This window comes from Melanotaenia boesemani, chromosome 8, assembly GCF_017639745.1.
Source record: "Melanotaenia boesemani isolate fMelBoe1 chromosome 8, fMelBoe1.pri, whole genome shotgun sequence".
NCBI classification, from domain to species: domain Eukaryota; kingdom Metazoa; phylum Chordata; class Actinopteri; order Atheriniformes; family Melanotaeniidae; genus Melanotaenia; species Melanotaenia boesemani.
This window is the reverse complement of record NC_055689.1, coordinates 9951776-9977433: the sequence shown is the minus strand read 5'-3', so window position 1 is coordinate 9977433 and position 25658 is coordinate 9951776. Positions and strand designations below refer to the sequence as shown.

Below are 25658 nucleotides of genomic sequence, written 5' to 3'. Positions count from 1 at the left end.
AAGAAAGTTTGTTTGGATTTGAGGCCATGTGTTGAGTTACTGATTACAGTCACTGTTACATATTGATTTTCATCAGAGCTTAAACAAGACAACCTTCCAGACTTCTCTTCAGAAATCATCTGCTGTGGGAAAATGGTAGATTTTGGAGATATTCTGAAGACCATTGGAGACTTTGGTTTCTTCCAAAAGCTCATCATTTTAGGTTTATCTTTCCCAAATTTCTTGCTACCAGTTTCCTTCTGCAGCTTTCTTTTCATTCAGTCGGATCCGGAGCGACACTGTAACACAGACTGGATCCTCAGAGCCGCTCCTAACCTGACTATAGATGAGCAGCTTAACCTTACTCTGCCCAGGGAGAAGGACGGCAGCTTCAGCAGGTGCCGGATGTTTGTCCCTGTGGACTGGAACATCAGCACCATCAGGAACTACGGACTCAGCAACACCACAGAGTGCATGCATGGATGGGTGTATGGCAACATGCTGTATGAGACCACCGTAGTCACAGATGTAAGTTCACTATGATGTGTAAATGCTCATTTTCTCTACCATCTGTGTTCATGCCCCTGCTGATTTTTCCAGTTTTGTTTTGCAGTTTGATCTCGTCTGTGGAAAGTCTAACATGGCTGAAGTTGCACAGACGATCTTCATGTTTGGTTTACTTGCTGGTTCACTCATCTTTGGACCTTTAGCAGACTTGTAAGTGCCTAAAAGAGAACATATGTATCATAACTAGTTAGAAATGCTTCAAATAAATCATGCAGTCGCCTCTGCCTAACCTTTAGGTATGGCCGCAGGAGAACCACCCAGCTACCTGCTGTCCTCTTGTTAACATTCGTCATTGTTGCTGGCATGTCTCCAAGTTTTGAAATTTACGTTGTGTCACAGTTCATTGTTGGAGCTGCACTTGGAGCATATAGGATCAACTCTGTTGTGCTGGGTATGATATTTTAAAAGAAGAAAAAACTCTGGTCCAGTATTAATAAGAGATATGATTCTCCTGCATTCTTATTCAGTTGTTCTCTTTGCAGCTACAGAGTGGATCGGGATCACCAAGAGATCCTTTGCCTCCTGCATGAGCCAGTTGTTTGCAGGTCTTGGACAGTGTGCCATGGCTGGTCTGGTCTACGTTGTTCGTGATTGGAGAAAAACGCAGTATATCGTTGCAGGAGCTCAGTCCTTTGTGGTTTTGTACATATGGTGGGTGCTGTATTTTGAGCTATTATCAAGGCTGCATTTAGTCATTTACACAGTTTGTGGCTATTAGCATGAGTAGAAAACTGGTTTGGCTGTGCATATAAATAGATTTAGAACTAATGAGAATTCTGATCTCTTTAAGGTGGATTCCTGAATCTGCGAGGTGGCTTTTGTGGAAGGGAAGAACAGATGAAGCTAAGAAGTTGATACGAAAAGTTGCAGCAATCAATAAAAAGGAACCCCCCGAGACTCTGCTGGATGAGGTTAATCTGCTTCAACTGGTTTTAAATTAAAACAAAACGTTTAAGATTAAACCCCTTCAGACAACTGGATGCAACAGTATGAAGCCTTGATGCAGCTCAGAGATATGAGCAATGTGGCATATTACACTGTCATTATTCATTTCACATTCAACAAAACCTAAGCTGGAATGCTGAGATAATATATAATGTGTTGTCATATGTTATTCATGTGTATCTACCACATTTTAACACCAGGTAAAGACCAGATAATCAGTTTACTGAGAATCTGCTCTATCCTTTAAAGTTATAGGAATGTCATTAATTAAAAAAAACAAAACATGGTTTTATTAAATAAAGATGCTAGATCCTTCAAAATAAAGTACTGTGCCCTTTTGAACTTGATAGTTGGTGTGTAAATAGTTTATATGTAAATTCAAATGAATGCTTAATTTTAATGATTAAAATCATGTTTATTTCTAATGCATTTACCTGTCAGGTAACCAGGGAACAACAAGTCCGAAGTGGAGGAATTAAAGAAATTTTTACCTCAAGAGTCCTGATAAAACGCATCTTTATTATATCTTTTGCATGGTAAGTGAAGCACTGTGGATAAAACCTTTTAGATTTTTATATACGTGAACTCATTCAATGAACTTTTTTATTTTATTTTATTTTTGAAGGTTTTCATTGAACTTGGGCTACTTCAGTCTTATTCTAAATGTGGGTAAGTTAGGTCTGAACATCTTCTTGGTTCAGTTCCTTTTTGGGATTTCTGAGGCTCCTGCACATCTCCTCTGTATCTGGGTTCTGGAGTTCCTGGGGAGAAAAAAATCCCTCATATCAACACTTCTGACAGGCGGATTAGTTTGCCTTTTAACCCTGGCTTTTTCTCAAGGTGAACTTCCTTCCCATCACTTTAAGGCTACTTGGATTGTCTGAACTTATCTCACTGTTTGTAGTTAAATATGTTTTTCTTACGTCTGAATTTCAGACAGCGCCGTTGCCATCACAGCCCTTGTAACCACAGGGAAATTCTTTTTGAACTGGGCTGGTTCAGTTTGTATGGTTTACATTCAGGAGCTGTTCCCCACTTCTGTCAGGTTTGTAGGATAAAACTAGCAAAGACCTTTTATTTATGTTTACAGAAATTTCCATCCTACATGGATTATTCAAAAGGAATTCTGCACTTCTGTAGGCAAACCGCTGTGGGCTTGGGCTCTTTAGCCTTTAGAGTTGCAGGTTTGCTGTCTCCGCTGCTTAACATGTTAGCTGTATACCACCACTCTGTACCCATCATAGTCTTCAGCAGCCTGGCTGTGGTCAGTGGAGCTCTTGTCTTTCTGCTTCCTGAAACCAGCAGAAAAGAGCTGCCTGATTCAACTATTGATGGCAAGGACAGCGGGTAAGCAAATATGTATATCATTGGCTTTTACTGGGGGTCAGGTACAGGAAGATTTTTAGGGGTTGTGTTACAAAGTTGCAGCACCCTGCTAAGAAAAACTCAGGCATATAGGACCACGTATAGCAACACGTTCATAAAAGATGAAATCTATGAACATCATTTATCTCAGACGATAACAATGTAAAATGTAATATGATTCAAATATACAAACATTTGCTAAAGAGTAACATGTGTTGTGACTGCAAATACTTATTAGTCATTTGTTGCTTGTTACGGTTGCCTACAGCGTTTTCTGATGTAATCCCATGTTCCCCTCAGGGTTACGACCAACAAGACGACTGGAAATGATTTCATCTGGACTGTAAACATCAGTATGAAATCAACCAAACTCTAGGTGGAGCACTGGAAGCTTTTGTAGGGTCTAAATTTAACTGTAAACTCTGTTGTCGTAATAAAAATATACTTCTGGCTCACTTGTGAGAAAGTGTGATAAATCTTTTGGTTAAAAGTTTTGTCTGCAGCACTGTCAGCTCCTGTCAGCTGTGAAAAAAAATCAAAGGCCAATTACAGAAAAATGTAATGTATCATTAAAAACTGTGTTTCTATTGGTATCTAATCACTTTACTAAAATAACTGTTATGCTGTTATTCTCTTAGAATGAGTTATATCTACTTGCTGTGCCACTATTTTTTTACTACGGTGTCTCGGTATGGACAAACAACTGTGTGAAGTGAGATTCCTCTCAGCTTTAAAACAGTAGTACTGGTTTAATAGATGCTAGAGCACTGTTTACAATAAGTAACATACATACAAGAAGACAAATCACATGTACACAGTTTTGAAGTAGTTACCCGTCCTGCAGTCATTGCTGCACCCGAGGCCACTGGATCCACTCTCAGATGAAAACATGTTTATGTCTAAAGGAATTTTGGCCACTGACAGCCACCATCCATTCACAACTGCGCTTGGCATTTGAAGTCTTTTTCCATGTAATTTCTGATTCTTACACATGTTACTGTCCTAAACGTATAACCTGAGTTATAAGGCAGGAAAAGTTCACAGGATCATTTACAAAAGTTTTTTCTTTTTTAATCTGTGAACAGGTGAAGGTAGCTGACATGTTTCTACATGTTTCTGTTATGCTGCTATGAGCATTCATGCTTTCGTCCTGCTGACATTTAAAAATTCCTCATGCAGTCTAAACTTATCTCTGTAAACCATGTACAGTAAATACTAGAAATCCCTGCTCTGATATGGATGCCAAGATGGTTCTGATCTACCCTTTTCTGCAGAACTTGGCGAAGATTGCCTCAAAGTCTGACCACAGGTCACACATCCTTATTTAAGTTATTTTCTTATCTCATGAAGAATACAAAAAGAAGAGCCCCCGCCCAAAGTAGCCCATTCAGTAACAGGCATCAGCGGTACCCAACCACTCAAAGTATTTAATTTTGCTGTAAACTGACAAAAAACATGAGTATTAAAAAAAAAACAATAAACAAAAACAACTTTGAAATAAGCACAAATAGTGCCACGTTGGTACCTGACGTATAGAGAACATAAGCTTCTTGTGGCTGGACTGGAAAATGATCCTTAGAAATGTCTTTTTTCCCCTGAAATATCACTCTGAGATCACCACTGCACAGCCATTTATCGATTTTTAAGTGTTGTGGATTTGTCAAATTCTTCAGCTGCAATGAAGTTTCTATGTTATATTTCTCAGTGAACAAACCTTGGTGAGTTCATCATCTAATCTTGGTGCCACTAATTCAATTTACAAAGTGGATAACTACATCAGCAACCTTCAGCCAGGCAAGTTTAGCTGGAAACTTCAGTCTTGTTTAAAATAAATGGAGAGTGGCTGCAGGTTAATTAGTCTCTTATGGATCGATTGGATCTATGTAGGTGAGTATCAAAAGGGGGAATCACCAATGCTGATGCTCATAATTACCTTAAATGGAACTGTTGACCCAGAAATGGAGCAAAATCTTATGTTTATATGACATTTTGGTGCTGTTGTTTAGTTGTGTTGTGCTGTTTAGTTATATGGAAAAAGAGAAATAAAACTTGGCAGTAGTTTACTAAAATGACCCTGCTAAAGACCATTTTTACAATACAGCTGTTCTTTTCACAAGTTATACTGCTGGGATTTTGACCTTTGCATATGTTTTCTTCTCCATCAGATTTCCATTTACACACAGCAGTTATGGGTATGTCAAAACTGAGACAGAGATCAAAACCTCACTTATGTAAGAAAGCAAGACGCTGATCTAATGAGTACTGCTGCAGAGCTAATATTAAAAAAACACCCTTCTTATAACACACAACATTGCTAACCCCTTTTATTATGATTACAATAAATGAAAATATCAAATCAGATCATATGGAAAATGATAGTTAAAAGAAACCACGAGGGACAAGTGTAAAATCCTAAACTGCATGCCCGTAAACTCTGATCCTTCACTCAATACCTCATGAAGAACAGTCATTCATCTATTGCTGAAATAACACATAGTAAAAGGATTACTGCAGGAAATTTTTGACAAGCTCTTCAGTGTGGAGTTGCATGGAAAAAATTAGACTTAAAACTTCACTGTCCACAAAAGAAGCCTTATGTCAAAGTTGTCCAGAAGTAGCATAGTCTTCTCTCTAGACTCTGAGGAATCTGGGATGGACCGTCACACTGTAGAATATGTATTGCGGTCGGATAAACCAGTATAATCCAGACTCTGTGATGGTATCAGTGCACTTTTCAAGGCTCATTAAAACTCACATACCACTCAAAAGTTTGGACACACTTTCCCATTAAATCCAATGGGAAAATGTGTCCAAACTTTTGACTGTAATTGTACATTAACGTTGTAGAGCAACATGCTGCTGTGTTTTATGTAACCGGTTCAATGTTAGAATGAGTCAGCACAGAATAAAAGTGAAAGATCAACTCTATAAAGATAAGGAAAGATGGTCACACGGCTTTCTTGGAGTCATTACTTCAGGAAGGCAGCATGATTCTGAATGTACCAGGGCCTGAGTTGGAAATCATAACTTATATTTAGCCAAGATGTGCTAATATTTAATGGTATGCATATAATATGCATGTAACACACTGCCAGATCTCTTTTGGGGTGCTGACCAACACATACTGAGGTAAATTTAAAGTTTGGGCACAAAAACAATACAAACATGTTAGTTATGCAATTAAGAAAGTTCAAAAGTGCCTTATCATGGTTAATTAATTGTAAGAGCTGATTGTTTTACAGTGCAGAATGTCCTCTGAAGAAAAGTTGCATCTTTCTTTAAAAGTACACTGTACAGGGTTTAAACATTAATAGACTTTGTTTAAAGGTCATTCAGTAGCAGCATCTCTGGAGTGGCAGTCTGCACCCCGAACATGGCTGACTTTGGAGAAATTCTACGAAATATTGGAGAGTTTGGACTTTTTCAGAAGACCATTCTGTTTGCTTTATGCGCTCCAAATCTTATTCTGCCTTTTCACTTCATGAGTGTATTGTTTATCCAGTCAGATCCAGAGCGGCACTGTAACACAGACTGGATCCTTAGGGCTGCACCTAACCTGACCACAGATGAGCTTCTGAACCTGACGCTGCCTCGTGAAGATGACAGGTCTTTCAGCAAGTGTCGGATGTATGTCCCTGTGGATTGGGACATCGATGCCATCAGGGAATATGGGCTGAATGAGACCACAAGTTGCCAGAATGGATGGGTGTACACCAACATGTTGTATGAGGCCACCATTGTCACAGATGTAAGTGTCTTAGTCATTTACTAACTAAAATGAAAATGTTTCTTTTGCTAACAATTTAGTAATTTTTTTTTTGCCAGTTTAATCTAGTTTGTGACCAGGCTGGGCTGTTGGGGGTGGCACAAGCTGTGTTAATGACTGGCATGCTGTTTGGATGTCTTTTACTTGGACCTTTTGCTGAATCGTAAGTTTTAATTAAACATTATAAATATCTGCCAGCACTGTGCTAACTTTAGTAATGAGTAATGAGACCAAACTCTTGCAAAAGCTACTACTTCTGTTAATATTTAATTAAATTTCACTTAAAATTTTAGTAATATGTGTCATCTGTTCAGGGGTGTCTGAACTGACTAGAGGAGTCTTATTTGTTTCAGGTTTGGACGTAAACGAGCAGCTCAGATCCCAGTAGTTGTAATGCTAATATTTACTGTAACAACTGGATTATGTCCCAACTTCTACTTATATTTGGCATCACAGTTCATGGTTGGAATTGGTTACGGAGGATTTCGACTTAATGGCATTATCCTGGGTAAAGTATCCTTCATCATTTCACTTCTTTTTGCTGATGTTTTAAAACATGGTATTACAATGGCTGTTTATGACGACAGAAGTCAATATCATCATCCCAGTATGACAATGATGGATCATATAATCCTCTTTCCAAAGCAAATGAATGAAATTTAAAAATAATTACACTACGAAAATACACAAATAATTAAAATCTTAATATAAAACAAAATAAAGGTAATGTTGGGGTTTAGATATTAAAGAACCCTCAAACAGGAAAACAGTCAGCGGTCTTGAAGGGTAAAGTTTATCACACGAATGACAAAATCTCCACAGTCATTTTTTAGAGTTTAGAATTTTCCCTCACTTACAAACCAGTGTTTTTTTTAACAAACTGCTCACCAGCGGCAGGGTGGTTATCAGCAGACATCACAACAGTTGGTTTCAACAGCATCAGACATTCAACCTGCCTCACCTCTCTGTTCTCTCTTGTCACATTATTACACAGCACTTGTAAAATTAAAGGATAAACCATTCTACAGAAAGTGAGTATCCATCAATTTCTAAATACAAATAAATCTCTATTTATAGCCCAACTCTTCAGAAATTATTTACATACTACACACATTGTGAGTACATTAAATAAATAACAGCATAGCAAAAATAACATCCAAATAAAACAATTTAACTAAAACCCCTATTTACTCCCATCCCTCTCTACTCTGGCTCTTTGGTTCGGCCTAACCAGGTGATTCTTAGGCAATCCCCAGTAGCTTGGGTCCTTAGGCTGTCCTCATGTGTGCACTCCACGAAGCCATGCACAGCAAGACCTCACAGAAAGAGGTGTTTTTCCCAGAATTAATCACAAAATCAAAATTTGGACAAAAAATTAAAAACAATGTACATGGAACATGTTCACCTTAATGAGGGTGCTGTCGTGCTACACCCTCGCAGGTAACCTATCAAGTTTAAAACAAAAAAACATAAAAAATATCTATTGATTTTGAATTTGATGTTAAACAAAACAATTAACAAACAAAAGAACAACAAAAGTTTGGGAAAATTTTTAAGTTTTTTTGTAAAAACAAAACAAAGATAAATCAACAATAATAAAAATGATCTAATATCTAAAAAAGAAATGTTAGAAATAAAGAGGAGAAAATGGCTGGTTTCAAAATAAATTACGGTCAAGTTTTTAATAATTTAAAAATAATATGCCTTCATAAAAATGCAAAGATTTCAGAGCCAGAGTGTTTCATATATACGGAAGCGTATTGCTGTCATGGAAGAAAATAAATTTTCGAGCACTATCACGTTATAACGTGTTACCTATATTGTACAAACGTGATACCTATATTGTACAAACGTGATAATTATATTGTACGAACGTGATATTATATTGTACAAACGTGATAATATATTGTACAAACGTGATAATATATTGTACAAACGTGATAATATATTGTACAAACGTGATAATATATTGTACAAACGTGATACCTATATTGTACAAACGTGATAATTATATTGTACGAACGTGATATTATATTGTACAAACGTGATAATATATTGTACAAACGTGATAATATATTGTACAAACGTGATAATATATTGTACAAACGTGATAATTATATTGTACGAACGTGATAATTATATTGTACAAACGTGATAATATATTGTACAAACGTGATAATTATATTGTACGAACGTGATAATATATTGTACAAACGTGATAATTATATTGTACAAACGTGATATTATATTGTATAAACGTGATAATTATATTGTACAAACGTGATAATATATTGTACAAACGTGATAATATATTGTACAAACGTGATAATTATATTGTACGAACGTGATAATTATATTGTACAAACGTGATAATATATTGTACAAACGTGATAATTATATTGTACGAACGTGATAATATATTGTACAAACGTGATAATTATATTGTACAAACGTGATATTATATTGTATAAACGTGATAATTATATTGTACAAACGTGATAATTATATTGTACAAACGTGATAATATATTGTACAAACGTGATATTATATTGTATAAACGTGATAATTATATTGTACAAACGTGATAATTATATTGTACAAACGTGATATTATATTGTATAAACGTGATAATTATATTGTACAAACGTGATAATTATATTGTACAAACGTGATAATTATATTGTACGAACGTGATATTATATTGTACAAACGTGATAATTATATTGTACAAACGTGATATTATATTGTACAAACGTGATAATTATATTGTACAAACGTGATAATTATATTGTACGAACGTGATATTATATTGTACAAACGTGATAATTATATTGTACAAACGTGATATTATATTGTACAAACGTGATAATTATATTGTACGAACGTGATAATATATTGTACAAACGTGATAATTATATTGTACAAACGTGATATTATATTGTACAAACGTGATAATTATATTGTACGAACGTGATAATATATTGTACAAACGTGATAATTATATTGTACAAACGTGATATTATATTGTACAAACGTGATAATTATATTGTACAAACGTGATATTATATTGTACAAACGTGATAATTATATTGTACGAACGTGATAATATATTGTACAAACGTGATAATTATATTGTACAAACGTGATAATATATTGTACAAACGTGATAATTATATTGTACAAACGTGATAATTATATTGTACAAACGTGATAATGGGTCTTTGTCAGGTGACGTAGCGCCTCCGCTAGTTCCCAATGCATTGTGGTCCCGAGTGTATCCGGGAGAAAAACTCTGGTCGACTCAACGTCTTAGCTTGCTGAGCTAGGCAACACATACAAAGTCAAATGACAAAAGGGGAAATGAATATGACAACAATATTCGATGTTTCCCACCCGGAAAAGAAAACATGGACAGCAGGTTGAGGAAATAACAAAGAGGCGTCGAATAGCCTCGGTCGCAGCATTGAGATGGAAGGACATCACTTTTCCCATTGCATCCCCCTTCATGTGCTTGCTCCTGGGATTTCCATACAGGTACGTAAGGTTCTTGTTGTTGTAGTTTATAATAGTGATGCTGAATATGCTATCGTTTGCTTCTTAAAGTCACTGTCTCCCTTTTAGCTAACCTTAGTTAGCTTCCTAACTAGCCTCTCTTGTAAACAAAGAGGGAGGTCGGTAGAGATCGTTTCATAGGTGTTTTTTATTCCAAAGAAAAACATTGCTGAGCGAATTATTATAAAACTAAAGGTAAGAAGTAAGCATAATATGACACAAAGTTTTATGTATGCGATTTCCACTTGTGATTTGAGAGAGCAGATGGTAGTAAAGCAGGCCAACAATATACTGTTTGTCTATTTAGTAGTCTAAAGCTCATATATATATATATATATATATATATATATATATATATATATATTCGGTGGTGACTAGCTGTCCAAATGAAACCGATCTTGTGGTTGCAGGAAAACCAGCATATGAAGTGCACCAGCCTGATCCAGACTGGACATCATCCTTGCATCGGAGGCACCCATCAGTTCGACCCACCAACACTGTGCGCCCTGCAAGACAAGGCAGACGGGAGCAGATGCAGAAAGAGGCAGACATCAGAGAGCTACAGACGGAGAATCCATCTGACCCGAGTGAAGAGAACAGTCAGCAGCAGAGTGAGGAAGTAACAACTCACTACACACATCAATGATCTCCTCATGATTAGACTACAACAGCAGTTCTGGGAAAATATGCTTTTGTATAATTTTTTTTATTGCGATTTCAATAATAATACCAATATTGATCAATAACTCCACTGTTATACAGTATAGAAACTCACTACACACATCAACAGTCTCATCATGATCATGCTAGAAAACAGCTTCCCAAAACAGTCGATGTAGTGTGACCTAAAGGTGACCCCTGGGGCCTCATTTATCAACCATGTGTACAAAAGGTTCCAAATTTCTACATAAGGTTCCAAATTTTTGCGTAGGACTAAAATTTTTAATGTTGTCCTGAGTACAAAAAAAATCCGGATTTATCAAACGTGGGTGCACACAGCTGTAAGTACTCTCTGTTCTAAATCACCATGCCCGTACCCAAGCATGGTCATTTGCAATCAGAAAAGCCCTCATTTAACCATATATAGAGACAACACTTCGCTTTAGAAGTGAAAGAGAAATCGCTTTCGTTTCTCCTCGAAGTGGTGGAGAGAAAGAAAGAAGGAATTGCTGCCAAAGATCTCATTAAAATAAACGTGAAAAAAAGTAAATAAACGCTGCAGAGAGAAATTTGAGCACTAACTACGTCTGGATGAAGAGGAGATTCTTTGTCATTTAAGAAAAAGAAAAAAAGAAAATGCTTTGTTGCCCCATTCAAGGAATGAAATAGGATTAAGAAAAATATAAATCTTTTAAAACCCACAGCACTTTTAAAACGAGCCGTATATGCTGCTGTCAGACAGAACCAAGAAAACTTCCTCCTGAATGTTTTATTATCATGACGATCGGCTGGTTTTAGATGTTTATAGAGACTTGCACACATATTTCACCATTATTCCCAGCATCATTTCTTGCATTATAGCCGCGCTGCTGTCATATAATTCCAGACTGAAAAGCGTGTTTCAGTCCAGTGAAAAGATGCATCAGTTATTGATTATGTAACACAGCTCCGTGATGGACAGGGACCCTGTCCCAGTAGTGGGACAAAAATAATGACTGACAGATGCAGCAGAACCTGCAGAAAAGATGCTGTTTCCCTGTTCTACTGCTAGGTTTTGTGCTTACGCATGGAAAATGTGCTTATTCGTTTCTTAACGCTACGAAGATCTTAGCATGTGCTTCAATTAACACATTTTTCAATGCACAAGTACAAGTTGATAAATCCCATACTTTGCTGAGAAATGCTCGTACGCACGCTTTTAGCACAGTTCCGTGCATACGCACTGTCGATAAATGAGGCCCCTGGTGTGTGTAATTGAGAAGCGCTTAGATAAAGATACTCTCACTTCGTTCGAAATTCTCAGTCCTTTTCCACCTCTGTAAATCAGAAACCGGTGTAGACAGTCTTAACAAATCAAACAAACATGTTCATTTTTGTTTTCTTTATGCTAATGTGTTCATTTCTGCCTAAAGGTTTTGCACTCCCGACGTCTGAGTGACGCACCAATGAAGCCCTGGTCTACAGCATGATACGACTACAGAGGACTGTTGAAACTGCTCTCCATGTTCCAGTGTTGATTGACTACTATGTATTTTTTGTGTTGTTGCTGTCTTTTCATTGTCACTTTCAGTGTAAAAAAAAAGACAAACCAACCCATTTAAATTAAACTGTCATGCCTGTTTTGTTAGCACACATTTCCTATTACTGGTGCCTAATGTGCGAGATGAACATCATAGATTCATTTTATTAAGCACAATGTAGGAGCTATTTATTACAACACAGTATTAGTTAAACTTTTTGGCTAATTTAGTTTAGGTTATTTTTGTTATTTATTTTTGAGAAAATATTTTTGATTATATAGCAATATTTATTTGTTTTTTCTGTTTAATCACAGCCACAGGCAAATGAAAGTTTATAAATAGGTCACCTGGGGTGACCGGCATACACTGGGGTGGCACAAGGTTTTTACCATCATCAACATCATCATTGGATAGCGTGGCATAGCATAAAGAGGCACGTAAAATGTTTGCTTGCTTGCTGCGCAAAAAATAAACATCTTTTTAACCTGAATGGAACCTCATGGAAAATGGATTTGATTGATGCGTACGAAACCTGCCCAATAGTGCCCTTTTTGGAACTTTTGAAGTTACTTTTGCACAGAACAGCCACATTAAACATTTTAAACATGTTCAAAAACTTTTAAAACCTTGGGTTTTACAAAAAGTAAGGCAACTGAAGACAATCCTAAGTGTAAAAGGCATTCCTATGCCTTCTGAAAAGGCTTGACTGTGTGAATCACTAGTGTAACTGCTCATACTCAATTCATCATATCTTGTCTAAACAACAGTAAGGCACACATACAGTACCGAATTTATCCAGCACTGCAGCTTCTTCACCTTCACAAGGAATAATCATGTTTACAGGGATGGTTGCTATTAAGACCTTATACTCAGATTTGCATACAAAAAAGGCACCATCTCATTGGATGTTCTAAACACGGTGTTGGGGAAACAAGTGAGCTGAGTGTTGCGCAGGCAGATCCAACTGCAGGTGCATAAAGGTTATAAGAAGCATCTGAAAGGGAATGAGAATATTGTTTTAACTGGGCATGAGAGGAAGCAAGAAGTGGAATAATGCCACAAAGATAGCCAGGTAGCGCAGAGTGTTGGTGGGTTGAACTGATGTGTGCCCCAGATGCAAGGATGATGCCCAGTCTGGATCAGCCTGGTGTATTTCATACGCTGGATGTCCTGCAACCACAGATCGGATTCATTTAGACAGCTAGACACCACCGGATGCTTTTACTAGCATGCTCCCGTGACATTTCATACAAACATGTACCATGTATATGTGCATTGTACATATACATAGACACACACACACACACACACACACACACATATATATATGTAAATTAGCCATTGTGCAAGGCTTCACTGAAAGCAAACAAGCGCAAAGCATACATCCGCAACCGCAATCATCTACGATCAAGTTTATAATTTCACGTTTATACAATATAATTATCACGTTTGTACAATATAATATCACGTTTGTACAATATAATTATCACGTTTGTACAATATATTATCACGTTTGTACAATATAATTATCACGTTTGTACAATATATTATCACGTTTGTACAATATAATTATCACGTTTGTACAATATATTATCACGTTTGTACAATATAATTATCACGTTCGTACAATATAATTATCACGTTCGTACAATATAATTATCACGTTCGTACAATATAATTATCACGTTTGTACAATATATTATCACGTTCGTACAATATAATTATCACGTTCGTACAATATATTATCACGTTTGTACAATATAATATCACGTTTGTACAATATAGGTAACACGTTTGTACAATATACGTATCACGTTATAACGTGATAGTGCTCGAAAATTTATTTTCTTCCATGACAGCAATACGCTTCCGTACATATACTATGCTATTTTCAATTAAAATTTTGTTTTCAAATGGTTCCATCCTATTTTATTTACATTTCACAAAATGCCAAGGCTTTCTGGGAAACAGAGTTGTTACTGCAACTCTGTATAATAATTACAATTAACAAAACTAGTTTACTGTACTACTGCAAATATAACACGATTTGAAGATTAAAAAACATTTTAGATTAGAAATATTTCGGTTTTTATTGAAACTTAAAATTTAAAACAGAAGTTTTGTTTTAAAGCATTGCTGCAAATGTCAGAAACTAAAACTGTAGCCCCGACTTAACGAGTACTCTTCAAACAGTAGCCTAGCTAAAGAGTTTTTACCAACAACCAAACCTAGCCAGGTAGTTTGCTAGGCAGTTAATTAGCATGTAAGCTAGCGATCTAGTTAGCTAGTTTATGGTAGCGTCAGATGTCCCTATTAAGGATTATAAAGATATTACATTTTGAATTCACTAGACCTAACTGAGATTCATTTGGGAAAAATTTGCTTTATATATATATATATATATATATATATATATATATATATATATATGTATATATGTATTTTTCTTATGAAGTTATTATTCTCCTGTTGGGTTCTGTGTGAGGTCAGACTGACCACTTTTCTTCCAGACTCGTGATATGGGGAAAAGTTGAGACTGATGGGCAGCTGCTAGATACAAACAGTTGTTTAGAAAATAGCAGCCTGTTTGGGCGAGACAGTAAGAGAGCAGCGCCTTCTAGTCTCCCTTCTCCTTTTATCAGTTTAGAGACTGGCCTTCAGCTAGGATCAGGCTGAATAAAACTGATTCCTAAAGTGCAGCAAGCCAGAGTCCTCTTGTCGGCTTCTAGGATCAGCAAGATAGCTCTCAAACTTGCAAGTATTGCCTGTATTTTATACTTCTGCTGTAATAAACCTTATATACTTTTACTCATCACAGACTCTTGGTCATTTCTTCTACAACAATTTATATACCGTATATATATATATATATCTTGAGTAGTTGGGTATATATCATAGTGGTTGGGTACAGCTGATATATATATTTGTAAACCATCTTCAACATTTGGATGAAAGATAGAACAAGGACATCAAACAGTTTGTTTAGCTCATTGGAAATCTCAATATGATAAAGTAAATCCAATTTTCAGATAATTTTCCTTATATTTTTTATGTCTTATCTCATTTGTGCTTCTCCCTATTATCTGCTACGTCATCTCGCCATTTGCATTTTCTCTGGTGGGAATTGAGGTAGAACTGGTGGGAGTTGGGGATGGCGTATCAGTACTCTAGAGTCGGTACTTCGATTTCAGCCACTCAAAATATCGGATTTAAGACGATATTTTGAGTGGCTCTGATGATACAAAACATAATTTGTTTTAATTTCTAAGAGTTGTAGGCAATGCAGTTGCATGTGAAGCCCAGCCACAGTGTATTCCTTCTGCATCGCATGATAATGGTTCATGGTAGCCTATCAGGTGTTATAAGGATGATGCTACTGTAAGTGATGATTGTCAAAAATTGTCTAATCAACCAAAAATTTAACCCCTTGCAGTACCTATGTAGACCCTGTGTTGAAGACTTCTATTGTAGACTTTAGTGTGCATAATATTCCAGATAAAAAGACCAACAATAACAACAACAACAAAAAAAAATGTTTTACTACCCATCTCATTTTGTTACTTTAAGGGCTTTATAATTCCTGGCAGGTATAGTTAGGGTAATCATCTCATTGCTAATACTTGGCATCATCTCTCTAGCTACTGAATGGATCGGAGTGTCCAAAAGATCATGGGGAACATGCGTGAGTCAGCTATTTAGTGCAGCTGGACAGGCCATCCTTGCTGGCATGATCTACTTCGTCAGAGACTGGAGACTGGCTCAACTAATCACAGCAGCTCCAACTGCAGTGATGGCCAGTTACATTTGGTGTGCATTGACACTCTGTCTCTTTGTGCTGATTTAAACAACATGCAAAGTGACAGTTTAGTGAGAGGTGTCATTGATTTATTTTGGACAGGTTTATTCCCGAGTCAGCCAGATGGTTGTTGGACACAGGACGGAAAGAAGAGGCTGAGGAGCTGATCACTAAAGTGGCAGTTATTAACAAGCGCACTGTTCCAGACTTTCTGCTGGAAAAGGTACCTTTCTTCACTTTTTTTTTGTGTGTCTAGGAATGAGTGCGAAGAGAATGAATGCGACATAATAAATGGTAAACACAATGTATACATAAAGGTAAAAACATAATTTTTTTAACAGTATAAGTTGTTGAGTATACTGGGGGTCTAATAGGCTGTCAGAGATCTTCACTGAATGTTTGAGTTTACATTTATCTAGATTGTCAGCTGTGGTTTGATTGCATGATTAGTTAACAGGAGCAAATGTTAGCATCATGTTGTGTTCACTCCTGTGCGTTACAGATTGTTACGAAAGAAACAGAGAAAAAGAGAGGCATAATAGTTCTTTTCCAATCATCTGTGCTTAGGAAGTATTTCCTTGCCATAATATTGGCATGGTAAGTGTTGCATTTTGTTATATACCTATGAGCTGCACCAAGCCTATAAATGCAACACTAAAACAAAAAATATAAAATTTTACAATTGGTTTTTAAGCTCGGTTGACTCCCTTTGTTATCCCCAGGTTCTCACTGAATGTCGTCTACTACTGCCTTTCATTCAATGTGGGAAATTTTGGCCTGGACATTTTCCTGACGCAGGCTTTGTTTGGCCTCTCTGAACTACCAGCCCAAATTCTGTGCATATGGCTGTTGGAAGCAGTGGGGAGAAAAGTGTCACTGATATCAACACTTATGATTGGAGGCTTACTTTCCATCTTAATCCTAGCTATTCCCCAAGGTACACTCCTTCAAATCTACCCACAATGACACACACAATTGGCTGGATGACCACTGAGTGAATATCTCTATATTTTGTCATTTCAATTACAAACCCAATTTCTACTAGGTTGGGACGCTGCGTAAAATGTAATATGAACAGAATGCAATGAATTGCAAATCTCATAAACCCACATTTGATTCCCAATAGAACATAAACAACATATCAGATGTTGAAACTGGGACATTTGGGACATGGAAAACATTAGCTCATTTTAAATTTGTTGTCAGCAACACATCTCAGAAAAGTTGGAAAAGGGGCAACAAAAGAAACAACTCTAGAAGTATGTGACAACTATTTTGATTAATTGGCAACAGGTAAATCACATAACTGTGTATAAAATGAGCATTACAGAGAGGCAAAGCCTCTCAGATGTAAAGATACTAGTCCATGCTTTCATCTTTAGTTGGCTTGATTATTGTAACAGTGTTTTTACAGGTCAATTAGATAGTCAAAGCCAAAGCTTTCTACTTTTTCTTCTTCTTCTTTTTCTTTTTTTTTTTTGCACATCATTCTAACTTTTAAGGAATTGGGGCTGCAGTTTCTTTATCAAGTGTAAAGTGGCACATTTTACATCTGTGAAGAGATCTTATAATTATTTAGTGAATTACAAGTATTAAAAACAACTGGTGAGTAAACTTTGTTAATGGATTCCCAAAACATTGGCAAAACCTCATAACTTTGTCAACTTCCAACATGTATGAATTACTGCACACTGAGAAGTTGACAGTAAAACACTGATGTCTGACTTTGCAGTGTTCAATTCGTGCCCATTGGCTATTAATACATGGGAATGAGATCATTCAAACTTTACTATGCTTTACTTTATCAAACAGCACAAAGAACAACTTACACAATATCCACATTTTACTTTGACGCTAAACTTTTATGTTGAAACTAGATTTAACCCAAAGAAAATGAAGCATCCAACACCATGATTTGTGACTAAACAATTTTCCATTTATCGTTAATATCTGCATGCTAACACTATAACCTACTACAACTATGACCATCTTCATAATTTGCATTATACTTTGACATCTCTATGTAAACTAAAACCCTACCATAGACTTGTGTGTGTGTTTTAGCATATTTTTCTGATATTTTGTTAAAGGTAATGCTGTTGCTGTCACCGCATTAGCAATTGGAGGTCGAATCTTTAGTAACTGGGCTGGATCCATTTGTAATGTTTATGTTCAGGAGCTTTTTCCAACATCTTTTCGGTAAGAGTCTCTTTTCATCTTCATTGTTCTTCATCTGATATTCAGCAGTGATATAACCACACAACCTACTATATGAGTAATAAAAAATAAATATTAACACACCAATTAACATATTAGGTATATTGCAAAAATAATGAGAAACTCTACCAATAGACCACACAGTTCAATTATGAAGTGTATTGTATTTTTCGTTCCAGACAAACGGCCTCTGGTTTGGGCTCTATTGTGAGCAGGATCGGTGGATTAGTCGCTCCACTGCTCAATACGTTGGCTTTGTACCACTGGTCAATTCCCACCATAGTCTTCAGCAGCCTTTCACTGATCAGTGGAGCTTTCTGCTTCCTGCTCCCTGAGACTGCAAAGAAAGAGCTCCCAGATTCAACCGATGAGGCCGAGGGCAACAGGTAAGCAGTCTGCAAAATCTGTTGATTACACTGTATCTTAATTAAATGCTCCAATTTCTGCTGTTGTTTAAAACACAAACCTCTCTTTTCCCTTTCTCCTGCAGAAATAAGACCACCTTGAGGAGCCAGAGTAAAACAAACAAATGTCAAATCAAGTCAACCAAACTGTAGTCTGTGTTTACTTACAGCATGTCTACTTCGTTTCAAAATAAAAATGTAAGTGAGCATCACACTTTCCATTGGTGTTGATGGAATAATTCTTATATTTATTCATGAAATTAGCCACCAATTATTACTCACAAAACCTCTAACAATGTGAAAGAGATGATTACTCTGAATGTTACTGAAATCACTGAAGCTCACAAGCTAACATAATTTTGTTGTGGCCATAAATTAGAATTACATTTATGCTTTACCTCTTCAACCATCTTTCAAGTTATTTAGTAGATTATTTAATACTAGCAGTATTAAATAATGAGCATTTAGTCTTCAGGCTAAATGCTCATTATTTCACACTTACAGCAGTCAGAAGTAAAGCATGTACAATTATTTAAAAGTACAGAATGAGTGTTTGTAATGTGTCCTTCAGATTTATTAAGTCACTTCAATGAATAATAAATGTTTTATTGACTAACAGCTTAAGAGATCATTGTTTGTTCTCTATGTTTTGGTTGATGGATGTTGGTTTTTGTCTCAGGCTGCTTATATTCAGCTGCTTATTTAACCCCCACTCACCTTAGAGAGACACAACAGCATATTTAGTGCAGGATATCATGATAGGATTTGTCTGATTAGTCTGGTATGGGTCCATGTTTTCATGTTGTTTCCACCATTTCTGAACCTACCGTCTGAATGTTGTAGCTGAAACTGAGACTCATCAGACCAGACAACATTTTAACATCTTTTATTGTCCAGTTTTGGTGAATCTGTGTGAATTGTAGCCTCAATCTCCTGTTTTTAGCTTATGTGAATGGCCCCAGTACAGTCTTCTGCTGTTGTGCATCTGTTTTAAGGTTGGGCGTGTTCATAGATGGTATTGTTGGAACCAGTGGTTATTTGAGTTACTGTTGCCTTTCTATCATCCCCAACCAGTTTATCCATTGACATCAACAAAGCATTTTGGTCCAGATAATTTCTGCTCACTGAATATTTTCTCTTTTTCAGACCATTCTCTGTAAACCCTAGAAATGGTTGTGTGTGAAAGTCCCAATAAATCAGCTTTTGAAATTCACCAGTTATCTGGTACCATCAGCGATGCTACGATCAAAGCCACTTAAATCTCCTTTCTTCCCCATTCTGATACTCATTTTGCATCAGATCAAATATGTATTTGAAATTCAATGCCCTACATCCTCACAAAATATTTAATTCTCTCAAAGGCCCCTTTTTAAAAATGTTCTAATTTTATTTTCTACACTTCGTATTTTACATGAATGACAAAATATTCCTTTACATTTTTATTCATTGCCACAAACTTTTTATCTCCTGAAGAAAACCCACATTCCAAATGGTTTAACTTCAAAGATAATGTGAATTATCCTTTAAATAAATATGCATTCCTAAAGTTTGATAAACTGGCTTCAAGGGCAAATACCCACAACTCATACCAGTTCACGTGTACTCATTGCTTTAGCGAAGCATTTGGGTTTGGACCTTATCTAAACATTTTCTTCACCTGTGGGTTGCAGCAACACTTTAATCCTTTCTGATTATAGTGCTGCACAAAGTTATATGTGGGTCCTTTTCCCTTTAAAGTCTTTTACTTCTTATCTTATTGAATTTATCGCCCCTTTCCTGGGATTCATTGAACACACTTTTAAATTTCCAGTAACAGATGTACAGTGCAGACTTTGTGTGAGGAGACAGCTCCCCACAGAGAGAGAGGCTGACATATGGAGGTGTCTGTGATGCCCGCTGAGCCAATGTTCTTTTTAATTAAAGAAAAAAAAGCACAAAACAGTGAATCTTGTATCACTGTGGTGAGTTTGAAATCTAAGGAAAAATTGAGTATATTAGTATAACTGATGAATAATTATTATTTCATGGTAATACATTTTCTTCTTCTTATTTTTTCCCCAAACTACATTATTATTGTTCAGAGTGGGAAGCTGCTGTTGCACAATAACTGGCCAAACATAAATCTTTTTCTTACTGTTCCATAATACAGATCTTTATGTACATAGGTATTTCTCATTCCTGGTCCTCGGGGACCACTGCCCTGTATGTTTCAGTTGTTTCCAACTCCAGCACATCTGATGAAGATTAACTAAACTGCTTATCAAGTTCTCTGCAAGCTTGCTAATGAGACAGTCAAAGTATGGGCACCTCTAAAACACCTCGAGGACCAAGACTGAGACACACTGATTTACAGTTTTTAAGGTTTTTACTGAATTGTTTCCATATAATGTGTGTACTGAAATATGGAAAAACCTCAGCTTTATTATCACTGTGATGCAGCACTTTATTTTAATGCTTTTGAAATCCAAACTGATTCCAAGTAGCTCCTGACAGTTATTTGAGAGAAAGTATTATTCATCATGACTCTTCTATCAATAAACCATCTGGTTAGCTTAATATTCCCTGTCAGTTCATAAAAATTAAATTAAATTAAATTAAATTAAATTAAATTAAATTAAATTAAATTAAATTAAATTAAATTAAATTAAATTAAATTAAATTAAAATAAATTAAATTAAATTAAATTAAATTAAATTAACCTTGCCTTGCCTACCTTATGCCCATCCCATCCCATTGGTCTTAAATCTTAAGTTGCCTTATTTTCAGCTTATTTTCTCCCTGACATGTTTATTCTGTAATTTATTTCTTTATGCAGGAATCATATGCAGCATTGGTTCAGTAGATGTTCACAATCTTTATTCTTTTTATTTAGTAAAAAATCCCAAATCAGTGTGACACAGCATGCCAACAAAAGAGCCAACAATGTAGAAGTTTGTGTTTTATTTTATGAACAAAAATCTGATGATTTTCATCACTGAGCTGAACACCATGGGTAATTCCTGTCTCCCTCACATCTGCAAACATGAGCCTTCTCTAGAAGAATGTTTATATGTAGCATGAAAAAAATAACATACCTGTAAATTACTTGTAAGAGTTACTGTAAATTAGTAGAAAGTTATCCAAATATATTTAGAAAAATACACATACTGCCTTGTCAAGTCAAGATATACAGTAGATCAAAAAGATGCATATGCTGATTGAATGCCACGGTCCATGAGAATAGCTGATAAAATAAAAAGATAACTTTAGTCAGCCATTAAAGAATACATTCTTTTTATTTATTTATAAGGTAAGTTTATCTATACAGCACATGTTATACATCAGGCAATCATAAGTGCTGCACATGATCAGCTGAAAAGAGAATACAGTGAGTTATAAATAACACATGTCAGCAGGAAATAAATCATTGTCATCATCATCATCATCATCATCATCATCAGTGTACATAATGTACATACACAGATTCAAAAATAAAAACTACCTATTTGATTAAAAGCAGTCGCAAATAAAAGAGTTCTAAGGCCTGATTGTAAGGAATCAAGGTTTGGAGCAGAATTTATTGATGTTTGGAGCAGAAAAACTAAAATCTGATTCTCCATGCTTAATTCTAACTCTCGAGATGGGAAGCAAACTTTATTCAGGTGATCTTTGAAGACTCAGACCAGACCCATTCAGCTTGTACACCAGCAGGAACATTTTAAAATAAATGATTTGGTGCACAGGAAGCCTGTGTAAAGATCTGAGAACTGGAGAGATGTGGTCCCATGTATTTTCACATCAGGACACATGCAGCAGCATTCTGGATGAGCTGGATTAGCTGAAGTTGTTAAATTTCAGTTCTCTGTTTGTCCTGTTCATGCTGCAGAATTGACAATAAAGCTGACTTTGACTTAGTATTTTTATTTATTTTTTATTTTTTTAGACTCCATTCCTGTCATCTTGGGTTTGTACATCCACTGGAAGCCCAAAATTTAATTAAATGCAAACCAGCTGTGTATGAGTTAGGAAAACTAAAGTTGTGTAAAACAAATCCAGTTTTATTTCCAGTAATTTAGCATTAGAAGCATTAATACAAGTGGACTTATTGGCTCACCTTTTCTTGATATGGTGCTGTTTTCTTTTCAAATTCAGATGTGATGAATATGCCTTTACAGATCAACCAGAAACAACATTGTAGTATGATGTTGTATGTTGCTAGAGTACCTGAAGGAGCAATACCAATAATGACCACTAGGTGGGTGTGCCAAAATATCCCTGGATCAGCTGCCATCTTGAAAAACTAAATACATAACTATTTTTCTAGTCTTTATTGTGTCATTTACTAATTCCCCTTCCCCTAAAGATGTGTTGGTGATATTTATGAAAAATACATTTTAATTAAAAGGTTTTTGCATAAAAAATGTGTATTTTTGTTCAAACTAATTTAATGTATTTTTCTCCAGCTACAGCCTATTATCCTAATCTGGTCTCCATAAATACCAGCTGGTCAAATGTCAAACTTTGGGTTTTAAAACTGCTGCTTAAAAACTAATAGATGACATCACTGTTGCCTGCATCTAATCTCCACAAAGTCCCCATGGATCATTTTATACAGAAATCATAAAGAATCTAGAAAAGATTAAGGCAGCTTTATAGAGTATTCACTGTTAAAGAAACACTACATACTTTTCCGACCATAAAACTCTGCTTCTGGCTCGTTTTTACCCCACACCGGCTTTTATTGTGCACTTTCCTGGAGACGTCATTGCCCTGCAGCATCCCAAGGCTGAGAGACTGCATTTCTCAGCTTTTTTATTTCCAACCGGGGGCAACTTGGGACAATGCATTCCACTTTACAGCAACCACGTGACATCAAAAAGATATTTTGGATTGGGCTAATGTAGATGATATAATGGCTTTCTTTTAATTGGATTGTAATTGGACTACAGTGAATTGGACTGTGTCTGTAAACGTGCCTTGAGATGTTGTCAATGACCTTCAGAGATGCAGATATCACATGCTGCATATCCATATTTCTCTAACATCTGACTGTCTCTTCCCCAGAATGTCAAATAATTGCTTTAAACTCTGTAAAATGAAGGATTGTTCTGTAGCAGCATTAAACAAACCTGCCAGTCATTACAGATTAGATTTTATTGCATAAGTAGTGATGCTTACATTCAGTGCAAAAACATTCATTTTAGTATTTTATAGTGAATATTTTTAATGTATACAGTTATTCAAATTGCATCCAGTTGTTGTGCTTAAACCTTAATATTGTTTTTACAATCTGTTTACAGTTTACAATCTTATTTGTCTATAATCTTCTGTCTGCACAGCAATTTACTGTAAGTTTTCTGATAAAATCTGATAAGATATATATTTGCCACAAAAATGTGAAATTATCTTTGTTACAGATTGTCTTTGAAAACAGTGGAAAAAATAATTAAATATATTTTATTAACTGATTGATGCTTAATGTTTTTCTTTTATACGTATGGATTTGAGGAGGTGGTTTTGCAAGTTTCAGTTAATTAAAACAAAGCCCGACATTATCCAAGCAAATCATCCATCCAGCTGCTGTCATCAGATTTCTGCTCAGTATTGTTGCTTCCTGAGCCCATCAGACTGTCTGCAAACATGTTTGCATTATCTGCCTCAGACATGGGCAGCAATTGTGTTTCAGTTGCAAAGATGTCATCAGCAAATAAATCTATCTGAGCTGGAGGAGCAGCAGTAGAAGATGCAGCAGACCCAAGTAAATCGTTCAGAGAATCTGAAGCAGCTGGAAAGCTTGGTTGTAATGTAAACACAGCTTCAGTGCTGGTGAAATTAATGCCAAAGATGTCATCTGGAAAAGCAGGTGAGTGACCGGTGGCTTCTGCTCCTCCTAGATTAGGTGTGAACAGACTGTTATTTGAGCTGAATATGTCAAAGTCGGCATTCTGCTCATGAGTATGGCAAACTGCACTAAAAGGATCTGAGGTGTCATCTTGCTTTATCAGTGCTGAGTCTTGGACAATAGGCTGATCCATCACAGCAGCAGCCTCTTTAGTCTCAGATAAAGTTGGCTGGGAGTTCATTAGGCTGAAATGGTCTACAGGAGCAGCTGCAGACACAGCTGTGCTTCTCAAAGATGAAAATGTGTGACTGGGGGTGTCAGATATGTCAAAAAAGCTGGAATCTTGTGGGTGTTCATTGTGAACACCAAAAAGACCTTCAGTGACCAGGTTTCCTGTCGCTTCTTCTGACGCATCAAGCGGTTTGTTTGGCTTTGAAGCAGATTTGTCTGTTTTTATCTGAACATTCACTTTGCCAACAAGAGCTGAACTGACACTTTCTCCAAAAATGTCCTCACTGAATGGATCATTTAAACTCTCTTCACTACTCTCAGCTATTAGCTTCGTGACTGACCCCTCATGTGAAATGTTAGGCAGATCATATGGAAGATCTTTGGAGTCTTTTCCAGGATCAGTGGCAGACAGGTCTGTGTCCTCATTGCTCAGTAAGTCTGATTTTTGAGCATCAATGGGATTTTTCTCAGATTGTGTGGGAGCTGTTTCATTGACAGAGCTCTGAGGTCTGCTGAGGTCTACTGAACTGATGCTTCCTCCAAAAATGTCCTCACTGAATGGATCATTTAAACTCTCTTCACTACCCTTAGCTATTAACTTCATGTCTGACTCCTCATGTGCAATGTAAGGCAGATAAACATCAGATGGAAGATCTTTGGAGTCTTTTTCTGGATTAATGGCAGGCAGGTCTGTATCCTTGATGCTCTGTAAGTCTGATTTTTGAGCATCAATGGGATTTTTCTCAGATTGTATAGGAGCTGTTTCATTGACAAATCTCTGAGGTTTGCTGGGGTCTACTGAACTGACGCTTTCTCCAAAAATGTCCTCACTGAA

At 36.3% G+C, this 25658-nt stretch overlaps 2 protein-coding genes across 2 annotated transcripts; both read left to right on the top strand.

Annotated features, from left to right (window-relative positions):
- The first annotated feature begins 31 nt into the window (after window positions 1-31).
- Window positions 32-3384, top strand: LOC121644581 (solute carrier family 22 member 13-like). The gene is made up of 10 exons (XM_041992634.1): window positions 32-507; window positions 593-696; window positions 783-937; window positions 1029-1197; window positions 1337-1457; window positions 1933-2027; window positions 2117-2331; window positions 2428-2536; window positions 2632-2838; window positions 3157-3384. The coding sequence occupies exons 1-10, from the start codon at window positions 133-135 to the stop codon at window positions 3230-3232; spliced, it is 1626 nt and encodes a 541-aa protein (XP_041848568.1). The 5' UTR covers window positions 32-132; the 3' UTR covers window positions 3233-3384.
- Window positions 3385-6195: 2811 nt separating this feature from the next.
- Window positions 6196-19389, top strand: slc22a13a (solute carrier family 22 member 13a). The gene is made up of 10 exons (XM_041991524.1): window positions 6196-6604; window positions 6682-6785; window positions 6976-7130; window positions 15993-16161; window positions 16253-16373; window positions 16653-16747; window positions 16873-17087; window positions 18241-18349; window positions 18547-18753; window positions 18858-19389. The coding sequence occupies exons 1-10, from the start codon at window positions 6230-6232 to the stop codon at window positions 18922-18924; spliced, it is 1617 nt and encodes a 538-aa protein (XP_041847458.1). The 5' UTR covers window positions 6196-6229; the 3' UTR covers window positions 18925-19389.
- The last annotated feature ends 6269 nt before the right edge of the window (window positions 19390-25658 follow it).